The 24,379-nt window shown below is 37.3% G+C and overlaps 3 protein-coding genes and 1 pseudogene across 7 annotated transcripts; 2 read left to right on the top strand and 2 right to left on the bottom strand.

Annotated features, from left to right (window-relative positions):
• The first annotated feature begins 4,427 nt into the window (after window positions 1-4,427).
• LOC121791693 (heat stress transcription factor A-4c-like) lies at window positions 4,428-6,778 on the top strand. 5 transcript variants are annotated; one of them, XM_042189550.1, is made up of 3 exons: window positions 4,428-4,602; window positions 5,231-5,478; window positions 5,572-6,778. In XM_042189550.1, exons 2-3 carry the CDS (start codon window positions 5,260-5,262, stop codon window positions 6,556-6,558), a joined length of 1,206 nt encoding a protein of 401 aa, XP_042045484.1. In that variant the 5' UTR covers window positions 4,428-4,602; window positions 5,231-5,259; the 3' UTR covers window positions 6,559-6,778. The 5 variants fall into 5 exon arrangements, with proteins under 5 accessions (XP_042045484.1, XP_042045481.1, XP_042045483.1 ...); XM_042189547.1 differs by having other exon boundaries at window positions 4,832-5,478; XM_042189549.1 differs by having other exon boundaries at window positions 4,428-4,637.
• Window positions 6,779-7,325: 547 nt separating this feature from the next.
• LOC121791692 (U-box domain-containing protein 17-like) lies at window positions 7,326-9,767 on the bottom strand. The gene is given in 2 exon segments (XM_042189545.1): window positions 7,326-7,554; window positions 7,557-9,767. Coding segments are annotated over 2 exon segments (2,145 nt in total). The 5' UTR covers window positions 9,595-9,767; the 3' UTR covers window positions 7,326-7,447.
• A 7,728-nt stretch (window positions 9,768-17,495) lies between these two features.
• Window positions 17,496-20,220, bottom strand: LOC121791690 (ubiquitin domain-containing protein 1-like). Its single transcript, XM_042189544.1, has 4 exons — window positions 20,074-20,220; window positions 19,037-19,159; window positions 17,806-17,925; window positions 17,496-17,744 (listed from the first exon to the last, which is right to left on the bottom strand). Exons 1-4 carry the CDS (start codon window positions 20,117-20,119, stop codon window positions 17,680-17,682), a joined length of 354 nt encoding a protein of 117 aa, XP_042045478.1. The 5' UTR covers window positions 20,120-20,220; the 3' UTR covers window positions 17,496-17,679.
• Window positions 20,221-21,289: 1,069 nt separating this feature from the next.
• Window positions 21,290-23,615, top strand: LOC121791691 (annotated as a pseudogene).
• Window positions 23,616-24,379: the final 764 nt, after the last annotated feature.

The raw sequence follows: 24,379 nt of genomic DNA, 5'->3' as shown, positions 1-24,379 counted from the left end.
GACCGAAAACTTAAGGCAAGCAATATTGCAAGTGGGAAGTGTGCCCAGACGAAACAAGATGGCGAGGGACAAGTTGCAGATAAGATGCCAGGACGTGCTCGCATAACGGAGAAAAAGAGAAGGGACATCCCTAGGTATGCACAAATCGGCCCGGCACGCCGGTTCATGAACCGGAACCGGGCCCGGAACCGGCGGGTTGAACCGGCAGAAGGGTCGGCGGGTCGTAATGGTCGGTTCAGGTTCGGCAATATCTTGAACCGTGAACCGGCGGTTCGAACCGCCGGTTCAAAGGGTCGAACAGTGTAAAGTAGGCTAGGGGTTCGTAGGGGTTCAGGTAGGGTTTAGGTAAACCAGCGGTTTTCGTCAGAAACCGCCGGTTTGGCAGCCGGTTCCGGTGACTTTTCAGAGGCTAGGTCGTAGGTGCAGTGTTTAGGCATGCAAAACCGGTCATAAACCGCCGGTTTTCTGACGCAAACCGTGGACGAACCGCCGGTTTATGCTTGAACCGCCGGTTCCGGCGGTAAACCGGCGGTTCGGCCGAATTCAAATTTCAATTTTTTTTAATCCAATTTTACTCCTATAAATACCTCACTTCTCCTTCATATTTCCTTACCCCATTCTTGTGTTAACAAGGATTTCATTCTCAATCTTCATTTCTCTATTCTCTCATCATTCTCTCTAATTGCGCAAGTTTACGTTTCAATTCTACACTTTCTACTCACTACTATATTTGTTGTTGTACTCATAATTTACCACTTCTTTTATACTTCATACATATTTCATTCCAAGTCCATACTACTTTCATTTATCAATATGTCTTCTTCTCGTGGTGGATCGGGACGTGGTGATCGGGGCAAGGGAATAGCCCTAGATCAAAGTACTACGCGTCCCTCAAAATCTCGACGACCTAGTCGTCGAGATGTTATGGAAGAGGTTTCCCGATTGGCAGCCGAACGCATGCAAGTAAGTAATGAAAAATTTATTTTCCAATTCATATTTTAAAATTTCATTAATTTTTTTTTGCGTTCACACTTTTAACTTCTACGTACATAATATTTGTAGATGGAAGAAGATCATAGGACTGCCATGCTACTTGCTGAAATGCAACAAGGTGGGGGTAGGGATAACCGTTTGGCTTTATTTAAATTGTTCAAATATTTTTAAAATGCTACTGTTGAATTGTCGGGTGTTTATTATTGCACTGCTGTTCGTGTTTTGGAGCATTGCATGTACATATCCCTTGGTTTTAAAACTGCAATGAAAAATGCTTCCTCTTCTCCCGAGTTAATGTGCGTTTTGTATTATATGATTGAAAAATGGCTCAAGTATTTCAGTGAGATTCCTAACGTGTTTTTGATTGCAAAGGTATTGGATCTAAAATGGAAATTAGCAAGTACCTCTAGAATTTTAGATTTTTATTATAACAATTTAAGTTCAATTGATCTTTGTCCCTTTCAAACAATCCAATCCGATACCAGTGACGAATTTGGAGTCGACCTCTCAGAAACCTTTCAAATAAACCTCCCGGACCGGTCAGTTGTATTTGTATATACTCTAGTCGATGAAGTATATTTCTCTATACGGCTAAATGAGGGAAACTTTTGACAATTCTACTATAATTGTTGATTGTTAGACGAAACTCAACATTTACAGTTGAATTGCTAAAGGTGTCCTTAATTTAGTTATGTAGAAAGATCTTATTCGCCGGTTAAGAGTATATATATAATACACTTATACGTTTAAGAACTTCAACGTCGTTCTTGTCATTTGTAATTAGTTGTTGACTAGTAGTCTCATTTGTATTTAAATTTTGTTTAAGACTTCAAGACCGGCATATGTTTTCGATTTGTAATTGTTGTAACTTTTTTTATTTTTTCTTTTTTTTTTAAATAGGAGGATCAACGATGGTTCCCCATCTACCCCGAAGTGACTCGGACCCCCGGCCTAACGGTCGGAGGTGAAGCGTCTTACCACCGAGCTGCGCTTCGTTGTCTTGGGGGGACCAACGGGTAGTTAACCTATTTTCCCAATTATGGGCCTGACCAGTTAACCTATCTCCCCCTGCTCCTTGGTTGATGCCAGTGAACTCATCACCCCCAGGGGAAATAAATCCCCAAGATGCGCCTCCCATGGGTCGGTCACGTGTTGTAATTGTTGTAACTTGTAAACATGCAATTTCAATAAAATTGCAACTTTAGTCGTATTTTTTTTCAATTTTATATACTCACATTCCATACATAAACAACTTTGAAAGTGTAATGTAATTTGATTAAAAATTGAATAGTTGAAAAATGCAAAAAAAAAGGTCGATGAACCGTCGAATCGGCCCGGAACCGGCGGTTCAAGCCGAAAACCGGCGGTTTTGAACCGCCGCGTAAACCGCCGGTTTGTTGAACCTGAACCGGAACCGCCGGGAGCTAGGCGGGCCGGTTCAGGTTCAAGCATTTACTGAACCTTGAACCGCCGGTTCATGACCCTGAACCGGCGGTTCGTGACCCTTGTGCATACCTAGACATCCCTCAACGCCGCCCTTGCCACTTGCGTGACGTGCGAATAGCCAAACATTTTGGACTTTTTAAAAAAAAAATCTGATTTTTTTTGGGTTCAAAACGTAGCCCATGTCTCCATGAACTCAAACCTCTCATATAGATCATGTTATTAAATTGAACGATTCACCCATGATGACAAGTCATTTTCATTTGGAAGATTCAAAGAAATTTAAATTGATTGGACTTGATTCCTATCTCATAAAATTTCCCATCCATTAACACGACTTTGGCGCAATTAATCTTCGGGAAATTGAAACGCCGAAAACGCGTCGTCGAAACTTCAACGCCAATAAAAATTTAAAAAGTCATGATCTTTCCCCTTCCCCAATCAAAACATAATGTATTAATCTAGATGAAGTAGCCTCACAAATTTGGAAAAATAAATCTCAAAATAGATTAATCCGAGGTTTATCAATTAATTACCGCAATTGGTGCCTAAAAACCAACATCTTACGCGATCTACGCTAGTTGTATTCTATGTCAAAATTTTGTATTTAATTTGTGAAATTTGCACACTAGGCCCTTTTATTGTGGCGCAATTTGGTTGGTGCAATACAGGTTATCTTCTATCTAAAATGTTGTTGAAATGGTTAATAATAATATAATATCGATGGGAAGATTAGTCAAATAGAAAATGAAACAAATTGTTAGTATTGCTTATGATATACTCTGAGCTGCTAGAAGTTTTATTGTAACTATTTGTTATAGTTAAATAGGTATGTGTATTAAAAATAATACTCCATAAAGCACACCAAATTTTTTTCATTTTGGCATTTTCTTTTTCTTTTAACAAACCATTTTTTTTGTTTGTTTCTTTATCTAATTCAGCTTCTAATCCTTCAACCTCGGACAATTGATCGCCATCTTTGTTAATTTAGTAAGGACTAAAGATGATTTACAATTTCGAGAGGAAAAAAGTTGTGTCGTGGGAGCTTAAATTTTTCACCGTTATATGATGCATATGCCACTAACTCTAAGTTCAATGTAAAGTGTTTGATATGATTAAATAATAAACCGTAGATTTTATAGAAATTATTCTCGAAAAGTTAATTATAAGTTCAATGTAAAATGTCATTAATTTTTTCCTACTTGATCTTATTTCGACATTAGAAGTGTTCGGAGAGGGAATGTCTAATGTTTTTTCTATCGGTATGTCGCCAAAATCTCTTAATCTACCTTGGTTCAATCTTGGAAATCTTATGGCCAAGGATCAACATGATTGTCCTTTCTACTTCGATTAGTTACATAGTTCCAAACTTTCACATATAAACAAAACTGAGATGAAAAAATAGGGGAAAAAAAACAATCAATACTCGTCTTTGAAATGAGTAAATCAATGATCTATAGTGTACTAACTGAAAAGTAAAAATCCATTCGATATTTCTCAAATAATTAATCAGCAACCACTTATTTCCATTTCAGATTTGAGCAATCACTTTTTTCCAATTAAAACCAACTGTATATGACTAATGGGATTTAGTGGTAACTACAAATATACAATGATTGATAATACTAGTATATCAGAATCTAATGAAATGGCAAGGATGTAATTTCAAGTTTTATAAATATATAAATAATTTATATATTCTGTGTTTTGAACGAGGATATACAATTTAAAAGCTGAAATCACATTAAAATGGTTAAATTAAGGGATATTAGTCTCTAAAATCACATTAAAATGGTTAAAATTGATCTAAAATATCACAAACTTTACATTTTGTTTGTTATTTCACGTGACAATATCCCTTAAATTAATTGTAGTATACATTCCGTTTTGCAATTTCGGAAAATATTGGGGCATCTTCAGTATTGTACAGAAGTTAAGGGGCGTTTGATAGTAAATATTAGTATACTCGTCAGCTGCCTAGAACCTACACAAGAGATAAGGAGAAGGATGATTGATGATTGTTGCGTACAGAAATGCTCTCAAATTTCCTACAATGTGTAAACCCTAGAATACCCCAACCTGATTTGGAAAGAATTCCACAGTCTCCAATATATAAATCGACGCCAACCGACAGAAACGAAGCACGCGGCCGTTAAGAAATTGGAGGTATTCGGTGGAATCATATTGTTTTTTTTTATCAGGTGATTCGCTGAACACATGCGTATTTCTTTATGTATACAAATTCGTTTGGTGTATCTTTCATAACGCGCAAGTATCAAAGTTGATGCTTTCGCTTGAAGATTTGAGCGACTTTTGATGTGTGAGTAATTTAATTTTGCATTTGTTAGTTTCTGGCCATGTATTCTGATTTGAGTATTTATGTTCTTCTCGGTAGAATTGCAAGGTGTTGATGTTTGGATTGTTGCGTTTGACTTGTTAACCACTCGAGTTACTGGAGAGATTGGACGTAGTGGATTTTGGGAGCTATTGATTTCGATTGAGGGGATTCTGATGAGAGCTGTTCATTTCGATTTGTAGGGGTTGGGATATTGAATTCGAGAAAATATCAGTGTGAACGTTTGTGAGATCTTCCTTTCTGAAAATTGTTTAGCTTTGCTTTCTATTCCCAATGTGTTTAGTCTTAATTCGGATGCTTAAGGAGCTTCAGATTGTGTTGCTGTTAATGTGAAACGAAAAGATTGTCCATTTGATGTTGGGTGAAAGTTCAAGGAGACATTGAACGTTGAGGAAGTCTTTGAGTTGATTGTCTATTGGTTTCTTCTCGATACTTTAGGGCATCTGTCGTTGTGAGATAAAGTTACCATGATGGATGAGGCTCCGTGTAGCTCTAACTCGGTGGCCCCTTTCCTTGCTAAGACATATGAGATGGTGGATGATCCATCTACAGACTCGATTGTGTCTTGGAGTCAGAACAATACAAGTTTCATTGTACGGAACCCTCCGGAGTTTTCTAGGGAGCTGCTGCCCAGATACTTCAAGCACAACAATTTCTCCAGCTTTATTAGGCAGCTAAATACATATGTGAGTAGTTCACTTTTGACAGCTAAATGCGTTTAAATTAGTCTTATCACAGCTTATCTTATCTGTGTTTGATCCCTTGTTGTGTGTTATTAGGGTTTCAGAAAAGTTGACCCCGAACAGTGGGAATTTGCGAATGAAGGTTTTGTCAGAGGAAAGCTCCACCTTTTGAAGAATATTCATAGACGCAAGCCTGTTCACAGCCACTCAACACCAAATCTGCCCCCCTTACCTCCCCTAACTGAGTTAGAAAGGAAAGGATATAAGGAGGATATTGAGAGGCTCAAGTGTGAAAAAGAATCACTCGATTTGGAATCGCGTAGACACAAGGAGGAGAAACAAGAGCTTACGTTGCAAATGAGAGCTTTGTCTGAACGCGCACAAAATATGGGACAACATCATGCAAGTATGCTATCCTCCTTAGCCGAGACATTGCACCAACCTGATCTTGTGCCGCAAATGGAAGGGCATGATAGAAAGAGAAGATTTCCTGGAAACAGTTACTTGTGTGAAGAAACCAGTAATGAAGATTGTCAGAGGCCATCTTCACAAAATTTGTCACTCGACAATTCAGATGCGGATGCACTTTTGACTTTCAACAAGGAATTGTTGGACCAGATAGATTCTTCTATGTCGTTCTGGGAGAAAATAATTCTTGAAGTTGGTGAAGGCTTAGGAAAATCTAATTCATCCTTTGAGTTAGTTGAATCAACAAGCTGTGCGCTCAGCCCCGGCTTATCTTGCACCCAACTTAATCTTGATGTTGGAGGCAAGACACCTGATATTGACATGAATTCTACACCGAGAGCTGTTAGTGCCCAAGATATGCAACCTCCTGCTGAAGAACAGGCAGCAATGACAGCAACAAATGTAAGAACAGGGGTCAATGATGTATTTTGGGAACAGTTTCTAACAGAAAATCCTGGTTCGAACAATTCATCTGAATTTCAGTCGGAGAGAGATGCTGATGGCAAGAAAGATGAGAGTAAACCAGGTGATCATGGAGTGCCCTGGTGGAATATGCGGAGTGTGAATAACCTTGCTGAACAGTTGGGGCATCTTACTCCCGCGGAAAAAACTTGACCTACAGTATGGTTTTATGGTATTCCTTTTTTTTTTGGTGAATGCACTTTTTGATATCTAATGCCTATGGCTGTTGATTTAGAGATGAGTTTGATCTCGCAGTAGGTAAACATTCGATATATAACCTCCCCTCCTGCACATATTACCTTTTGAGCTACGTTTTTTTGCTTTGTACACATAGTTATTGTTGTATAATAGAGGAATGCTTCTTAGCTTTCTAGCGTTTTGTGTGTTGCGTTTAGTGGTACCGCGTTTTGAGTTCTTATGTCAACTCCTTGATTATTTATTTTGAACATGCTTGCTATATATTTCTCTGAATGACTTGCCGTATGTTACTTGTCGTGGGGAGATGGAGAGATGATACATGGTTCTTTGATGAAAATAAGGTGCACTTTTAGTTTTAGGCTTTAGCTTCTCTTATTTCTAATCAAATGCAAGAGATAGCATGGTATTGGAAATGAAACTATGTAGCTTTGTGTCACATTATTCCACTGAAGTGAAATTCCTTACCATTAATAGTAAGTTGATTAAGGATTGAGAGAAGTGAAATTCCTTACCATTTGATTATTCCACTAAACATTACCACTTTGGAGTATTCTTCTTTTCATGTTCAGTTTAATCTTCAAATTGAAAGGATTGAGACTGTTTGCAGGAAGAAAAATGATATCCAGTGAGGAGTGATGTGAGTTCATATACAGACCAATCAATACTAATAGTACTAACAATAATTGTAATTACAAACAATGACAGTAGAAACAAACTGTGCAGGCACAAATAACTTTTATGTATAACCCCCTTTCCATATACTATTTGAATGAATTTTGTAACTTAAACAAATTCAACAAAACAAAAAAATTGGAACTTAAAAGAATGGGGCAAAGAAACATCTCTACAACACAGGCACTGAAATGGAGAGAGGCATTGAAACATCAGCAGCAAAGCTTGTATCAATGGCAGCAACCGCATTTCCTCTAGCAAACGCATACCCCAAACCCAACCCCCAAATTGCAACGATGTGTTCTCACATCTCTGGAATACCCTCGCCAACGACGCCGCCTTCCTCCTCGCTCGTTTCGTTCCCGTAAAGAGCAGGCTCTGCAGCAGGCTCGCCATAGCCGGAGCCTTGAGCACCCTCTGTGTCGCGGCTGCGCCCCCGCTCTTGCAAAGCTCGAGCAGCGCCGCCACAGCGTTCTCTTTACCCCTCGGAGTCCCACAACGCATCAACCCAGTCAGCCCTAGCACCGCGCTCTCCTCCTTCCCGACCGCCTCAGCCCCAATAGGCTGCCTCACGATTAGCGCTAACGCACCGGCAGCTTCCTCAGCGATGCCTTCGCGCTCGAGTGCCCCAACTAACACTCTCACTGCGCCCGACTCGATCATCCTCGCGCAGTTCTCAGGGTGCGTGGATAGGTTGAATAGAGCTGTGACCGCGTCTTTCTTCCCCCTGGCAGTTCCGTCCACCAGCATCCCGGCCAGAGCCTCCACGGCTCCATCTTCCTGCGCGATCTCCTTCTTGTAGTCATGGACGGCCGAGAGGCTGAACAGCGTCGCGGCTGAATTCTCCCTCGCCTCAGTCGTGTGCCCGTTTCTCAAAACCCCGACAATGGCGCCTAAACACCCTTCGACCTCCATGATCCGGCTCTTGTTCTTGTCGTATATCGACAAGTTCAACAACGCAGTCACGGAATTCTCTTGCGCAACGGCGTCTGTGGACGGAAGCAGTAGCTTCAAAAGAGGTATGGCTCCGGCCTCAGCTATATACGCCCGATTCTCCCTCCCCGTCTTGGCTAACAACCTAATCTCCCAAGCAGCCACAGTCTTGGCCCGTGGTGTCCCGTTTGCCAGCTCCTCGACCAACACAGCTGCAGTTGCCTTAGTTGCCTCGACTGCAGCCTTACTCGGAGGAGCAGACGAGCACACATCCGCACTATTCTCCGGTGGATCATACGGGATCCCATTAGCCACACACCACTGCAAGATCAAGTTCCTCAACGCGCGATTTGGCACTAATTTCATATGAACAAGCATCTGCCCCGTCTTCGGACAGCTACTATTCCCTTCCTCCAACCATCTAGCAATTGAGGGACGATCATACGTCTGCCCGGTCGACACAATAACCGGATTATGCATCAACTCTAATGAGATAGGACAGCAGAAATCCTTAGGGATTGTGACAAATGTGTCTGCAATCTCTCTAGAGATCAATCCATTTGCTTTAACTCTACGTTTCCACTTCCCCAAATCCCCATCTCCATCCTCAAATCGAAACAGCAAGAATCTACAATAACGCAACAGAGCCACAAATCCATTGAGAACAGAGGCACAAGGCTCAAGATCACCATCATGATTCACAATCTGCTCCTCCAAGAACTCAATCTCACTTCTACAGCTCTTCACATCGCAAATCCCTAATTTCTCCACAAAGAATATGTACAGCTCATTCATTTCTGGGATTCTGCCATTCTCAAATTCATTCAAGAAATAGTAAAGCTTCAATCTTGAACACTCATCACGCTTATCAATCAACAATTTCGACTCCCTAGACTGTCTCCTCAACAAATCAATTTGCTCCCTAACATCTTCAGACAGAGAAGTAATCTCAGATAAAGGAAAGACATCGAAAAGGGTGGAGATTTCCTGATTGATATCATGGAAATGACCGGAAATCAAGTGGTTTTGCAGCAGCAGCCATAGCTTGCTAGAACCGTTGACATAACCGATCAAGATTTTCGACCGATAAAGCAGGAGGTACAACTCCTTCAAGCACAGAAACAGAGTCGGAGGAATCCCCGAAATCCCCAAATCGATTAGGGCGTCGAGGAGCACAGAGATGACGTTGATTTTCCGGATTAAAGATCTCGAATTCTTGCCCTGAAAAAAGGGGGCCTTTTTGCTCTTACCGGAGAAGGACGACATCGAAACGGCGCGGAGAGCCTCCAAAACGGCGGCGTTTGGTAAATCCACCGGCGCCAGAAACGCCTCCAGCGAGGGCGAGCTACGCCGCCGCAGAGACGAGAATATCGCCGCCGATGCCATGGTTGAAGAATCAACAACAAATTTTTTTGTCTGAAATTCAAGAATCTACGAAACTGGTGATTATTATAGTTGAATTTGGGAATCGTACAAAAAAAAACTGTGGATTGTGAAGAAGCCGCGTGCGGAGGAAATAGGAAAGGAAGAATTTGATTAATGGAGAATTTGACTGAAATTTCAATAGGGAAAAAATAGGGATAAAAAAAACAATCTTGAATTTTCTCCGACAATTTCTATGCAGGCAGCTTTGACAGCGACCTTTGCCTAAACCAGGTATGGGTTAGTGCTATTTACCTGACTTTCTGTCCATTCATTTTACCATTTTTATAAGGGATTTATTATGTCACCTAACTTTATTTTTATTATAAATAAATATAGTTCTCTGAATTTTATAATGTCAAACTTATTAAACTGTATTTAATAATTTAATTCTCAAGTAACTATACACATTGTAATTTAAATTTTATGGGTTTAAGGGAATGCTTAGGGGTTGATGAAGGTTGACTAGCTTTAATTCTTGTGGGCTGTAATTAAAGTAAAAGAAAAAGAGATATGATAAAAGTGGGGATGGTTTTGCAATTGAGTACATAGTTGACTAAAGCCAAAAGTGAAATTTAACGTTAACAGTTTTTTAACCTTAGCCGTTGTCCCATCCTCTCATTCTACCTTATTTTCATTTCTACATACGACTTCTTTTTAAATAATTCAATTTCATCTCCTTTTTCTCTCTCCACATCCTCATCTTTTTATCAAAATTAAAAAGTAAAATTAGATTTTTTTATTCTGAATAATTTATTTTTGACAAAATGATGCAATTTAATTATGGTGGATAGAGTGAGCATAATATTTAACTTTTCTTTATATTAAAATAAACAATTAAAGTAGTGGCATAGGGTTCTGTTTGGAAAAAACAACGAGTCATAAGGCCATCCGCAATGGGCGGACGATGGCACGCCCGATGGCGCGCATCGTCCGCGCCATCGATCGTCCGCGCCCATTGCGGATACGGACGATAGGTCGCGGACGATCGTCGCGGCCGATACTAAGGGCGCGGAGGATGGCGCGCCCGATGCCTATCGTCCGCGCCATCGTCCGCCCCATTGTGGCGTACACGGACGATGGCTGCGGACGATAGGCATCGGGCGCGCCATCGTCCTCCCCATTGTGGCGTACACGGACGATAGGTCGCGGACGATGGCACGCGGTTTGGTTGTTTTATAAATAGAGTTCATTCGTTTTACATTTCATTTCACAATTTCACTTTCGAAACTTACATTTACATAATTACTACGAAATGGCTTCAAGTCCATATAGTCCTATGTTTAGTGGAGATGCGCGTTGGCCGGGTACAGAACCCGGCCAATATCGTTCGTTCGACACCAACGCCCAATACGATCCCGATTTCAGTACGGACTCGTATGGGTTGTCGGACATGGAGCCGTCTCCAACCCGACCAGTCGCCCCCTCCCGACGTGACGCCGCAGCGGCCGATCCCGACCCCGCCGCGACCGCTTCCGCCCCAGCCAAAAAGAAGCGGAACCGGCAGCGGGCGCAGAAGTTGCCGCCTCCCGGTGATTGCGATGAGTACGCCCCCGGTCGTACAAACTACACCGACGAGGAAACTCTCATTTTGGCCCGGTGTTGGGTAGATATATCGGAAGATCCGATATTCGCGAACAACCAGAGGCAGTTCGCGTACTGGGAGCGCATCGCCGACCTCTACAATGCGGCCAAGCCGCCGAACGCGTACAAGCGCAAGCGTGAGCAACTCCGCAAGCACTGGGATCAAGTGAAGAAGCAAGTGAACTTGTACGCGGCGGAGTTCGAGAAGTGCGCGCGGGCACAGGGGAGCGGCGAGAGCTGGGAAGACGTGCGTGCTAAAGCGATATTGTCGTACCGGTCGATGTTCGGCGAGTTCAAGCACGAGGCCATCTGGACGCTTTTGAGGGACAAGCAGAAATTCCAAGGTGGAATTCTGCACACTAGTGCGCCAAAGAGGATGAAGACCACCGAAGTTGGTGGTTACACGAGCAGCGGCAGCGGCAATCAACCGGTTGACCTCAACCGGTTGTACGTGGATGAAGGGAGTTCCGGCACACCGGTGTCCTCCCGGCGTCCTCCCGGCGTCAAGGCTGCGAAGGCCAAGGGGAAGGCGGCCGCGACCTCATCCTCGACCGCTGCAAACCCATCTCCGTTCCCGGAAACGCTCCCGCCCCAGGCAGCCGAAGTGTATTCGTCGTTGGCGACAGCGTCGATGGCGAGGACGTTGTTGGAGACGCACAAGGCCCTCAAGAAGTGTACCGACCCCGACGAAGCCGAATACCTCCGGGCATTGATAGATGAACTGCGTCGGAAGTTGGGAATTGCACCGACTTAGTTTTTTTTTTTGTAAGTTGAACGGTGTAACTTCTTTTTTATTAATGTGTCCCCGTTTGTTATTTCGACCTTTTTATTTACTCGTTATTAATTGTTAGTTGAAAACATTTAAATCAATTAAACAAATAAATAAAATGATGATGTGGCGCGCCATAGGGCGCGCCTTAGGGCGCGCCTTAGGGCGCCCCACTGCAGGTGGGGAGGTAGGAGGATAAAACTGCTGACGTGGCGCGCCATAGGGCGCGCCTTAGGGCGCCCCATTGCTAATGCCCTAATGGCAATAAAAGTTGGCAACAACCAAGGTGAGAATCACTTGAACTGAGAGCTTCATCATTACTTCATTTTGACTTTTTTATAATACATCTACTTTCCCCATTCCATAAAATAATTCATTATTGTGAGTAACTATTGGTTCTTGAACAAATCCAAAATTATCATTTTGAAATTGTTAAAAACAATCTAGAGTTGGAATTGAGGTCAATTCTTAAAAAGATAACAGGATAATAAGATCAAGATGAAGCTGAATAAAGAAGAAATGTGGATTGAGCAAAGTACCTGATTTCAATACTGAAACAAATACCCAATTTGTTAGTTAAATGAAGAAAATTGTAAAAAGAAATTTGTATTTTGGTGGAACATGATGTGCATATTTCTTAATAAGAACAGTGCAATTTGAAATGGTGCTTATTAAGCACTTTCGGTTTCATGCTCGTGGATTTCTCTTTTTGGAACTTTTTTTAATCTTCGTTTATTTATTTATTCATTCATATGGTTTAGACTTTACTCAGAGCGCTGAATATTCATCAAGATTCAAAGCAACTAGTAAAGAAATACTAATAATGAAAATAGATTATAAATTAATGAAAACAAGCATGAAGATTATAATTACAAAAATTATAATACAATTTAAATTGTATAACTCATAAATAGTCTAATCTATTAGATTTTTCAAAATACTAATATAATAGATCGACAGAGCTTCATGGAGCACGAAGATTCCACACTCATAGAGTGCTAGTATTTTTTTAGTAGTCTAGGATGTAGTTTGTTGGAACTGGTTAATGGATGGAAGGTTACCCAATATAAATGGGGTGATGCTCGGCAGTGGCGGATCCAGAATTTTTTGTTTGAGGGTACTATAAATAATTATAACACTTCGAAGCTTCAAAATCAAAACAATTCCTTTTATTTTCTTTAATTTGTTTTCTCAATCATAATTGATTATTTTATTTTAATTATTAAAAACATTATAGATATGTGCATAAGAAGAGATTGGAAACATAAAAAAATTATTACTATATGTTGTGACTAAACGATATGCAACTAAAATACATTATAATGTTTTTTAAAAGCTAAAATAATCAAGATAATGAAAAATATCTTTTAAAGATTTGAAAACAGAAAGAATAAATATATGTGTGAATTGTATAGGTTTCAAATGCATTAAAATATTTTTAAAAAACTTAAATGATGCAGGTGTAAAAATTGCTTTTAAAGATTTGAAAAAATAGAAAATATAAATATATATGTGAATGGTGTAGATTTCAAATGCATTAGAATATAAAAAAAGAATGAAAAATATAGAAATACATGAGATTAAATAAACAAAAGATGTGTGCATTAAATGGGTTTCTATTTTAGAGTCCATATAAAAAAGATAAAAAGATTTGAATAAACAAAATAAGAAGCAGTAAGAAAAAACACACAAAAGATTTGAATAAACAAATGGAGTAGTAGGAAAAACAAATGGAGTAGTAGGAAAAAAGATATACGAGGGACATTTGTTAGGAATCCAAGGATGCGAATTGTTATTAGTATACATAAATTCATTATGATGATAAGTTTTGGGTACAATGGTACCCCTTGTTCCCATGTGGCTTCGCCACTGATGCTCTGTACTACAAGCCGCATTATGGTTGATTTCTGATGGGCTTAAATTTCCCATACATGATTGGTTCAAATTTTATTTGTAAAGAACAATAATTTGGTTGTTGTGCACATGTTGAATTAAAGTGTTTTTGCGTTGGTGAAAAGCATTCGAATCATGATACAATAGAGTCGATCCGAATAAACCATGTTTATTATAAAGATTGAAACCAAGTAGATAGAGTTTCACTCGAGTTTAGAGTGAAATCAAAATTTGTAACAATGGTACTTGATGAGTTAATGAAGAAGATTGTGCATTTGTTGTTGCATGATTCACTAGGAGTGATTTGCGGTCAGTTGCACTAATATAAGGATTGAGTTTAAATTTGTATAGCAGTAACTCTCTTCCCTTTATTAAAAAAAAGAAGAAGATAAGATAGTTACTTAACAAAATACTCCATAATTTATACCATAAGATATCCATTCAATCCATATTTATCAAGAATGCACTAAAATAAATAAAAATTTGGATATCTCACAACTATTTGAATGAGCGGATAATATTTCCAACTTCCAATTGTGGAAAGAAACGACGACGGTTGGTAAGAATTCGGTGCGATCACGCCACGTAGTTTGAATGATTCACCAGTCAAATAAATGCTTACGTGTTTGGCAGGTTACCAAAGTCAAACCCAAAAACGGTGCCCAATTAAATAACTGCTACAGATACCGTGCTGTGACGCTGCCCACCTCACCGCCATAGCTGTCCTTGTGTTTATCAGCCGACGTGGATCTGTCACCATTGCCGTCACAGACCGTTTGCTTTGGATGCTTTTCTTTTATTTATTGGGATAAATTGAGTAATAATTCGTCCAAATATAATGAGCTCATTAAAGGTTAATTAATGGTTAGCACTACGAGAATACTGAACCTTGTAATAATAACATTAAACCAATTCTTACTCTAACGGTTTTTATTTTTATATTGATAGATTAGATATTGTTGCTTGTTGGTTACATAGATACTGTAATGGAGTTTTTGTGCATATTGATAGTACTTAGATGTCCACTAACATGGGTAATATTTTATATTTTTGTTGTTGTTAAATTATACTCCTTCTGTCGTCTAAAAATAGAAACTTAAAGGATAATATGCGTTTTAAAGCAAATCATGGTAAATTAGGACGAAAGAGATAGAAAAAGTATAATGATTGGAGTGTTGTCAACGAATAATGTGGCTCGACTTATAAGAGAGACTGAGAGAGAAACTGACAAAAGTGGAAATAGACCAATTTTGTAAGATAGATCAACATAAAACAATATTATTTCAAAAGTTAAATGATTTATAATAAAATTAAACCAGTTGATGCTTAAAAATACTACTACTCTATTTAACTATAGGAAAAATTCAATATCCTCAGTTTCTCTTATGAGCGAGTCTTAATATAATGGTGCACGTTTTTATCAAAGATAAGTTATAGTGTAGGGGTTGAATGATAGAGGAACATTGTAATTCTAGAAATTCCTCTTATAGTGATTTATGAACAATGGCATCAAATTAAGCCCTATTTAGATCTCTTGATATTCAGGTATGCTTTGTGGTTGCAACATTTTCCAATATTCCACATTAAAGAGGATTTATTGAGAAATGTTCGATTATGTCTTTTGAGAAGACCATTTGGTAAAGATAAGAGTAATGATACGTTTATGAATGATTCAAGTTCAATGAAATTTAATATAGTGAAAATTTATGGAAGAATAAACTTTGACATGTAACAAGTGTAAATTAATTACATATTGATACAATATGGTGCACCTAGGGTGTGCATTCGGGTTTCGGTTCGATTTTTTGCCAAAACCAAACCAAAACCGAAAAACCGAATTTAGTTCAAAATCCAAACCGAACCGAACCCGAAAAAACCGAAACCGAAAAACCGAACTTAAAAAACCGAAAACCCGAACAAAACCGAAAAACCCGAAAAAAAACCGAAAAACCTGAAAAAAATAAATATAATATAAATATATATTTATATATATGTATTTTATTTTATTTTATATATAAATAGAATATTTATATATAATAAAAATTAATAATACATATAATATATATTATATAGTAGAATATATTAAAAGAATATATATATATATATTATATATATAATATATTAAAGTAATAGAATATATATATAATTCGGTTTTCGGCTTTTCGGTTTTTTCTTCGCCCGAACCGAACCGAACCGAACCGAAAAACTGATTTTTTTATTTTTAAAACCGAACCGAGCCGAACCGAAAAAACCGGAAAAACCGAACCGAATTTCAAAATTTCGGTTTGGTTCGGTTCGGATATTCGGTTTCCGGCTTTTTTTCTCACCCCTAGGTGCACCTAAGAAGAAGCTAGAAACTCTATGCCCGGCAAACAACATTTCAAATGGACTATATCTTAAAGAATAATTTTATAGTAGCTTATGAATAGTTATGAAATATTGATATCACTTGAGTACTCTTAAATGTTTAGATTTAAAAAAAATTTATTTGGAACCATTTTGTCAATAATTTATTTTATAATTTACTATTATTTGATAGAAAAAATTACACCTTTCACCACTATATTGGTTTGTAGCGATGCATGGTCTAAAATAGTGGACGACTACTGGAAAATGACATTCAAAGCAGCCGACCACGTAGTCTCAATAGTCAACACTTTTAAAAGTATGAACCAACTATATTTTCCCTTCCTACTTAGAAAATAAAGTCAGTTTTATTGTACCCCTATTTTTTTCTCTAAAATCACAAATCACAATCGTCGCTGTTATTGGCGGGATATTTACGCTGTAGTTGACTTGCATACTACCGGCATGAGTTACACGAAAATGTGGACTTCCAATTAATAATAGTAGTAATAATAAAAATAAATTTTTTACTATTATTATTCTGAAAAAATATTGCAGAGAAATAACCGGAAACAGATCAAATAATTGGGCAGTTGAATTAAATATATCCCAAAAAGATATTTAAAATAATTTACAATAGGCCTCCGCCTACGAGCGAAAGTTATTAGATTACAAAAAATAGCTGTGACAAACGGCCCAAATCTGAATCACTATTTAAGAATGTTTTTAACATCTTGATAAATGCCTATTTTTTCAAAATCCAAACAATATGAAAAGAGTTAGGGAATCCTAATTGTTTAGTCTTCGATCTTGCAACCAAATCATGATTCTTGACTATTTGAATATTTGAACCCTTCGAGTTCATGTACTTGTGGAGTTAATTATTTACTACTAATACGGAACACCTTAACTTTAATTGAAAGTGAAGAACAAAATTATTGAACATAGTATTATATTACATGTGCAGGGTTAACTCATTCTCTTTTTAGGTTAGTTCCACTTTTCTGTTTTAAGACACATTTTGCTTTATCTCAAGGATGAGTTGTCTTTAAAAAAGAAAAAAAAAAGATGAGTTGTCTTTTATATTAGTCATGGATATTTTTTTTCCTTAATGGGCAAACTGGCCCTCTTTGCCAGCCCAGATAATCAATAATTGCCAGCTGATCTAGTGTGTGTGTTTTGGAGAGAGAGAGATAATACCATAGGAGTACATGTTTCATTTATTCTCTAAAATCCTAAACCCAGAAATGAAATGAACAGAAAAACATAAGCAAGAGAGAACATTAGGTGGTCGTGGTTAATCACCCAAAGCAAGTATGTACAAAAATGGTAAGAGCTTCATACAAGATGTTCAACAAATTGAAAATTTGCAATTGAGCAGGATTTAATGGGATGATGAATTTAGGAACAAGAATCACGAGGTCGATTTACACATATACTCTCACTGTGATATCTTTTCAGTTCTCGCGGATCAGATTTGTAGGCTCACTCACAACATATTTGGGCAACTCATATTTGGCACCTGCAAATAACATCTTCCATTAAGGATGAATAACTGGAGGCACATTGGAAAATTCACCAACCTCTTTCGTCATAGCAGACTGTTAAGTCGGGATTTTGAACAATAACGCCAGCACCGTCCACAATTGCTTGGGCAAGAGTCAAATCAGCTTCAGCTGCAGCCCGGAGAGCATCCCAGATCTCTGTTGATTTTACAGAAAAAAAGGAAATGAAGCAGCAGCAAAGATAACTAAATTCAAGTGTTTTCTAGTTTGGTTCGACTCACAATGAACCTCATTTTATTAGGAATAGAATACCATACCAGAAGTCTGAAAAAGCGTAAAATGTATAGATCTTATACCAAACACCGTTTTTTGCTACAATTTACCCTGCAAGTCAGAATGGTTGTTTATTGAACTCTCTCCTCAGTCCTCAACAAATATGTCATCGAAATGTTTAAAGATCTGAAATGACGATAGGACCTAACATTGAAGTGGGCTTATTATGGAACCACACGTGTTCTATTCATCATGCTGCACTAAGAGTAAGCTCAAACTCACACCTTATATTCAATATAAAAGGTCAAGCAATACATGTCACCAGAGACTTGAGATGGGATCAACATGAAGATACCATGAGCGTGTGAAAGCAGAGAAGACGTCTCAATATGGAAACATAAATTTACTTGATGTTTAAGATGAACAAAAGTAGCAATAGCTAACAATACATGTGTTTACTATATACTTAAAACATGATATTCATTATAAGGTAGGATGTTCTACACTTACAAACAAAAGGAGATTATTAAATTCTACAATAGCTTTCAAAGATGTATGCAATACTAAACTTCACCCTTAATTTTAGAATACACATGTGATTGAGTTACTAGCATATCAATGTATTATTCTGGTAATATCTACTCTGAACATTCACCAAGTACTTTATCCAGCTAAGTTCAACAACCTCACAGTTCGTGTTCAATTTAATCTGATGGAAAACAAAAAGAGTTGATCTCAATGAGATGAAATGCATCAACCTAAAGTAGATTTTATGCACACCGGCCATATAATGTTGATTTTCCATATATAGCTTCATCTGTGATAAACAGCGCAAATATGAATACAGCTAAGGACAAAAAAGCTAATCAGGCGAACAGGCTGGTGTTGGCCCAGTTGGACTTGACAATTTCAAAGTATATTACCAGTTCAGATGGCCAACCCTAAAGATGAATAAACCCACAAGTTTAAGTGCACAGAACCATAATTTGATCATATGTATTGCCACATTGCAGAAAGACATCATCTGTTACATTACCTCTCCTTCCTCCATAGTGCGGAGCAGTGTCCCAGAACTCCTCGCGCATCTGCGTTAGCTGTTCTCTGGTTATTGCTTCTGTGTGCTTCCACGGCTTTGGTTTTCGTATCTTCTTTGAAGTATCTGGTTTTAGACAAAATGAAGCATAATTAAGGGTTTTTTTATGAGGCAAGCAGACTCACAAACAGTGTTACGATTCTACAAAATGATTAACTAGCAAAACCAGATATCAATAGATATGCAGAGAGCATATAAATCAGATTCATCATTCAAGGTGATATGTCTCAGGAACAAATTTCCAGCATCACTAAGTTTTCACCCTCAATCTCTTAGTAGTATGCAACTATGCATCCGAGAATTCCATGTGTTTTTTATAGAGAACCATAGGTGAGCTGCACCTTTTTATATTTAAGGTACACTCATTCTTGAAAGCTAAGAGAGCTATAAATAAGTACTTCCATTACTTCATTACTCTATTATGCGGATAGCTTCACCAGTTTTCCATGTATCCACCGTTTCTTTTTCATATACTCTGAAATCGGGAATCAAAATGCATGGTAAATGGTAATGATTCATTCATGAAATCCAAATCAACCAAATCAGGTTTGGTGTGTAAACAAGAAACAGGAAAAATGAAAAAAAAAACCAAAAATGTTCATTTCTTTGTAGCACCACAAGTGAATCACAAGATGGCTTCATAGCTATCTTTTCTAGGAGCAACTAAACACTGTAATTAGGTTACTCTTTACAAGACAGATAACACAAGGCTGATACGCATAAGACAGAATTGCAGACCACTTCAATCAATAATAGTAAAAAAAATTAAACATAAACACAAAGAAAACAACACATGATTTGTCTATAATCAGATTAGTGCATATCACTCTACATCGTTCAAACACAAACTGATCAAAATATGAAACGGTAATTGCAGAATTAAGATGAAACCCTTGCCACATTCAGGAACCAGCTACAACAATCAATGAAACAATCCAGCAATGATATCAATCAATCAAATACCTAATCGAAAACAGTACCTGAGCCACTGCCAACTACTTTCTCCCGCGATCCAGCGCAACCCATGCTGTCCAGTCACAGAAATTGGGTGCGGTCAATGATTTCCAGTGTCCACAATCTCAAGGTTATGTAAAAAACGGATTAAAGTAAAATAGAAAGAATCAGAGAGGGGGGACCATTAGTCAATTGATTTTTGGTGTTTGGGTAAACACGAATTTCTATCTCCTTCCTTCCCTCTCTCTCTAAAACAGTTGCTGGGGGAGGGGAAGGCTGCGAGTCTACTCTCTTTCAACGGTTTAGCTTAATTTCTTGTTAATTTTACTACTTTAATTAGGAGTTGGATTAGGTATTTAGGTGTTTAACTAGTCAATACAGCTCAAAATACTGTTAATTTCTTCTTAATTTATTCTAAAAGATAGTATAAGTTTTGTGGGGGAATCAAATTTGCGTTTTTATACTATTGTTTGTTTCAACCTTTAAAGGCCTTTTTCATACTATAATCAATTCACTTTTAACTTTTAAGAGAGTATTAGTTTGAATAGCGATTAATTTCGTTATTTATCATTTCCATTTTTCATTACTATGAATATAATAAACAAATAGAGGAATATATTTGACTGAAAAGGCATGTTTTTAAGGCATGAATTTTGTAACTTGTTGAACGTTTCACAATACTGTTTTAGATGGTGTCATATATTTTTTCGCCTAATTATTTTTAATAATTATAATTATCTTTTCAATTAAGTTTAGAGATAAAATAATACTAGTATATCCTAAATATGTTGGTATATTTGATTGAAAAAACAAAAAAAAAGCACGAACTAAGATGATACAGTATAAAACTAGAAATATACAGGAGAGGTGAATGAACTTTCACACGGGATGTTTATTTTGTTCGCAATTCTTTTAAATATTTCAGAATTATGTGATTTATAGTCATTTTTAATTAAGTCTATTTCCCAATGTATTTTATTCTCACGCCATTGCATTATAAATTTCCACATATCTCTATCATTTCATGTGTAAATAACTAAATATACTACTCCATTTTAGTAAGTATTTCATCATTAAAAAATAATTAAAATATAAATAGAAAAGGATGAACTTTAGTCAGAGGCACAATGGCTTCGTGTACACTGAAACGAGCTTCCAACTGCCACATCAGCTCGCTAATTATTTCATTTTCGGAAAATTAATTAATAATTAAATATCACCTCTTCTCTCTCACTTCTCAATTCCACTCCAATATCTGCAATTAATTTTTGCTTTGCGTCAAAGCTTAAACTCCATCACCTCCTCCACCTCTCCAGTCTATTTTCTTTTTCTGCAAAGAAACAACAAAGAAAAATAACTGAAAACGTAAAAAGAAAGAAAGAAAATCTCGAACTCTTCGCAACGATGAATATTTTCAGATTTATCGGCGACATGACGCACTTGGTCAGCATTTTAGTGCTTCTCCTCAAAATCTATGCCACCAAATCGTGTTCAGGTTACGCAATTTTCCCCCAATTTCGCCCTGATTTTGCCTTGTAGCTGTTTGATGCATCGTTTTGCGTGTTTATTTGTTTGAGCTGTAATGGTGTGATTGACCAAGTTATGTGAACTTTAATTTGTTAATCTGTTGAATTTCCCCCTTTTACTGTGCGTTACAATATGCAGTAACTAGAATTTCATAGTCTAGGGTTTCATTTTGATAGTGCACTAGCTGTAGCATTTGCCTGAGTCATTGATGTTCGTAATTGAGGCAATCATGCGAGGAGATTTCGATAAATCGTTGTTGTGATCACATTTATGAATTTGTTGTGTTAGTTTGTGGCATTGATAGGTCAGCCTTTGACGGTGATGAAGATGTACTCTGCGCTTTTCTTGTCGTCTGAATCTCTGATTATATTAAGAGTTTATATTGTGTTTGGGCATTTGTGTGTATTGTGACTGTGACTATATGAGATAGTGAAACTGACAGTAATGCATTCAATTCAGGGATCTCCTTAAAGACTCAGGAACTGTATGCAGTAGTCTTCTTGACTCGGTACCTCGATTTGTTTACCGAGTTCATTTCACTTTATAACTCCGTTATGAAATAGTGTTCATTGCAAGCTCTTTGCAATTGTTTGGTATATGAGGTTTCACCAGTAATTAGGCGATCCTATGACGTGACCTGGACACCTTCAGACACTATTTTATGGTGGGAGCATGTTTTTTCTTGGCACTTTGGTTAATGAGAAGTTCTCGTTTGAGGAGGTTAGTTAATTCTCCACTCGTTTGAAACTCTTGTTAAGTTAATAGATAGAATAATTGGTCTGGTTGCGAGAGAGATGTTCAGTGTCTACAATCTTAATCTTAGAAACTAATTTTGGATGCATTTGTTTGATTTTCCGGCTGTCCTGTTTGTTCATTCGTTCCCCGTCTTCTTCCTATATAGTACTACAGAAGATATTGACTTGTGCTTTGTATATGTACTTCTTAACAACTTTTTTATATGACATCTCAGATATTTTGGGCATTTTCAATATACTTGGAGGCTGTAGCAATACTACCACAGTTGGTTCTGTTGCAAAGAAGTGGAAATGTGGACAATCTGGCTGGACAATACATTTTCTTTCTTGGGTAATTTGATAATTATCTTATTTTTAGCCTTATTTGTACTGCGCCATAAGCTCTTTTCATTGTGCACTAAATAATCTAATGACATTACTATGACATGAATGCTTGGATGAGAAAGAAGGGTGCAGGATCGGAAAGTAAACTTTTAGTTGAAGACTTAGGATCACTTTTTTGTTTTGAATCTATGTCGAATTTTCAACTGCAATTTTAAGTGGCGCCCTTCAGCATTGTTGAGCATATATTGTTTGTTTTAGGTACTGAGAAACCATTGCACACATATTAAGTATTCTCATATCTCCCATATCATTAGAACTGTGGTATTATCACTTTAACAGGGCCTATCGAGCATTCTACATCCTAAACTGGATCTACCGCTATTTCACTGAAGATCATTTCAGTAGATGGATCGGTAAGTCATGAAGAAATTGGTTTCATGGCTCTTCTGTCATTGTCGATGTTTAATCTTGTGCCTTTTTTCCTTCTCAGCTTGTGTCTCCGGGCTTGTCCAAACCGCTCTTTACGCAGACTTCTTTTACTATTACTTTATCAGGTGATTCGCTGACGGAATTCCTAACCAATCCATTATGTTGTGCATATTCATATCTAAGATCTACTCTCTTATTGCAGCTGGAAAAATAATTCAAAGCTGAAATTGCCAGCCTGATATAAACACGGGGCGCATATACAGATAGGACGGTCTGCATTGATATGCTCATGCCATGATTTTGATTGAAGTTTTGTCTCTTTGATGGAGTTTCAGATGGCAGTCTGATCTTAGGATATGACAAATTTATGTTCCAAGATTACAAATTCCTTTTGAGAAATGCAATGAAACAAAACTTTTGTCAGTATATGTATATTATGCAGCACATGTAAAGCCTTGAAGGAACTTTTGTTAACTTGTTTACAGTACATGCTTACAAATTCAACTTGTTCGAATGGGAATTTTTTTTTAGGATTCGCTGCGTAAGTTGCTGTGAAATGTTATGCAATGTGAAATACACTAGCAATCATAGTATGTTTTTAATACAAATCTGAGGATGAATAATTTAATTAGTTGCAAAAATGTATCTATTCGTTTACATCTCTTGATTATCATGAACTTGTGTTATAAACTAGAAAATAATCTCAAAAATGATAAGTATCATAAATACAAGGGTTATTGGTTCATAAAATTACATCTTTTTTAATAAAATTAAAATGATCACAAAAATCATTAACTTAGAGCTCATTGTAAATTTTCCACTAGTTCCATTTTTCTCCGAATTGAAATTAAACTTGTTAGAAATTCAATAAGGGCTTAAGTTTGTTATTCTATCGACTAATTTGAAGATAAGTTAGTGATATTTGGCATCAAGTCACGAATAGCCCTAAATACAATTATATATATAAAAAATATTGCATTTATAGTATCAAGTCTAAAAACATTACTCCTACATATAATGGGGCAGCTTATCTAGGTATAACTTCTTTCTGTCGGAAGATATCTATTTCAAAATATAGTAATTATTCAGATATTTTATGTATGGTAATAATAGGAGTATTTCGTTTTTAATCACTAAATTTAAACAAAGCGAACCAGAACAAGGAAAGGAGAAGGATTTTTTAGTTTAACGAGTACAAAATTTGAAATTTTATGTATGGTAATAATATGAATATTTCGTTTTTTAATGGATATAGATCGAGATATAATAAGTTAATAAATAAATTACTCTATTTTAC

The sequence above is a fragment of the Salvia splendens genome, unplaced genomic scaffold, assembly GCF_004379255.2.
Source record: "Salvia splendens isolate huo1 unplaced genomic scaffold, SspV2 ctg875, whole genome shotgun sequence".
NCBI lineage: Eukaryota > Viridiplantae > Streptophyta > Magnoliopsida > Lamiales > Lamiaceae > Salvia > Salvia splendens.
Note: the sequence above shows the minus strand (reverse complement) of the source record. Positions and strands in the feature narration are given on the sequence as shown.

Excerpts from the sequence above, each read along its gene's own strand:
- LOC121791693 (XM_042189550.1), top strand. The coding sequence starts at position 5,260 with ATGATGGATGAGGCTCCGTGTAGCTCTAACTCGGTGGCCCCTTTCCTT. Across the intron at positions 5,479-5,571 it reads TTAGGCAGCTAAATACATAT|GGTTTCAGAAAAGTTGACCC; the intron begins GTGAGTAGTTCA and ends GTGTGTTATTAG.
- LOC121791690 (XM_042189544.1), bottom strand. The coding sequence starts at position 20,119 with ATGGGTTGCGCTGGATCGCGGGAGAAAGTAGTTGGCAGTGGCTCAG. Across the intron at positions 17,926-19,036 it reads GCACTATGGAGGAAGGAGAG|AGATCTGGGATGCTCTCCGG; the intron begins GTAATGTAACAG and ends TAAAATCAACAG. Across the intron at positions 17,745-17,805 it reads AGTCTGCTATGACGAAAGAG|GTGCCAAATATGAGTTGCCC; the intron begins GTTGGTGAATTT and ends TGTTATTTGCAG.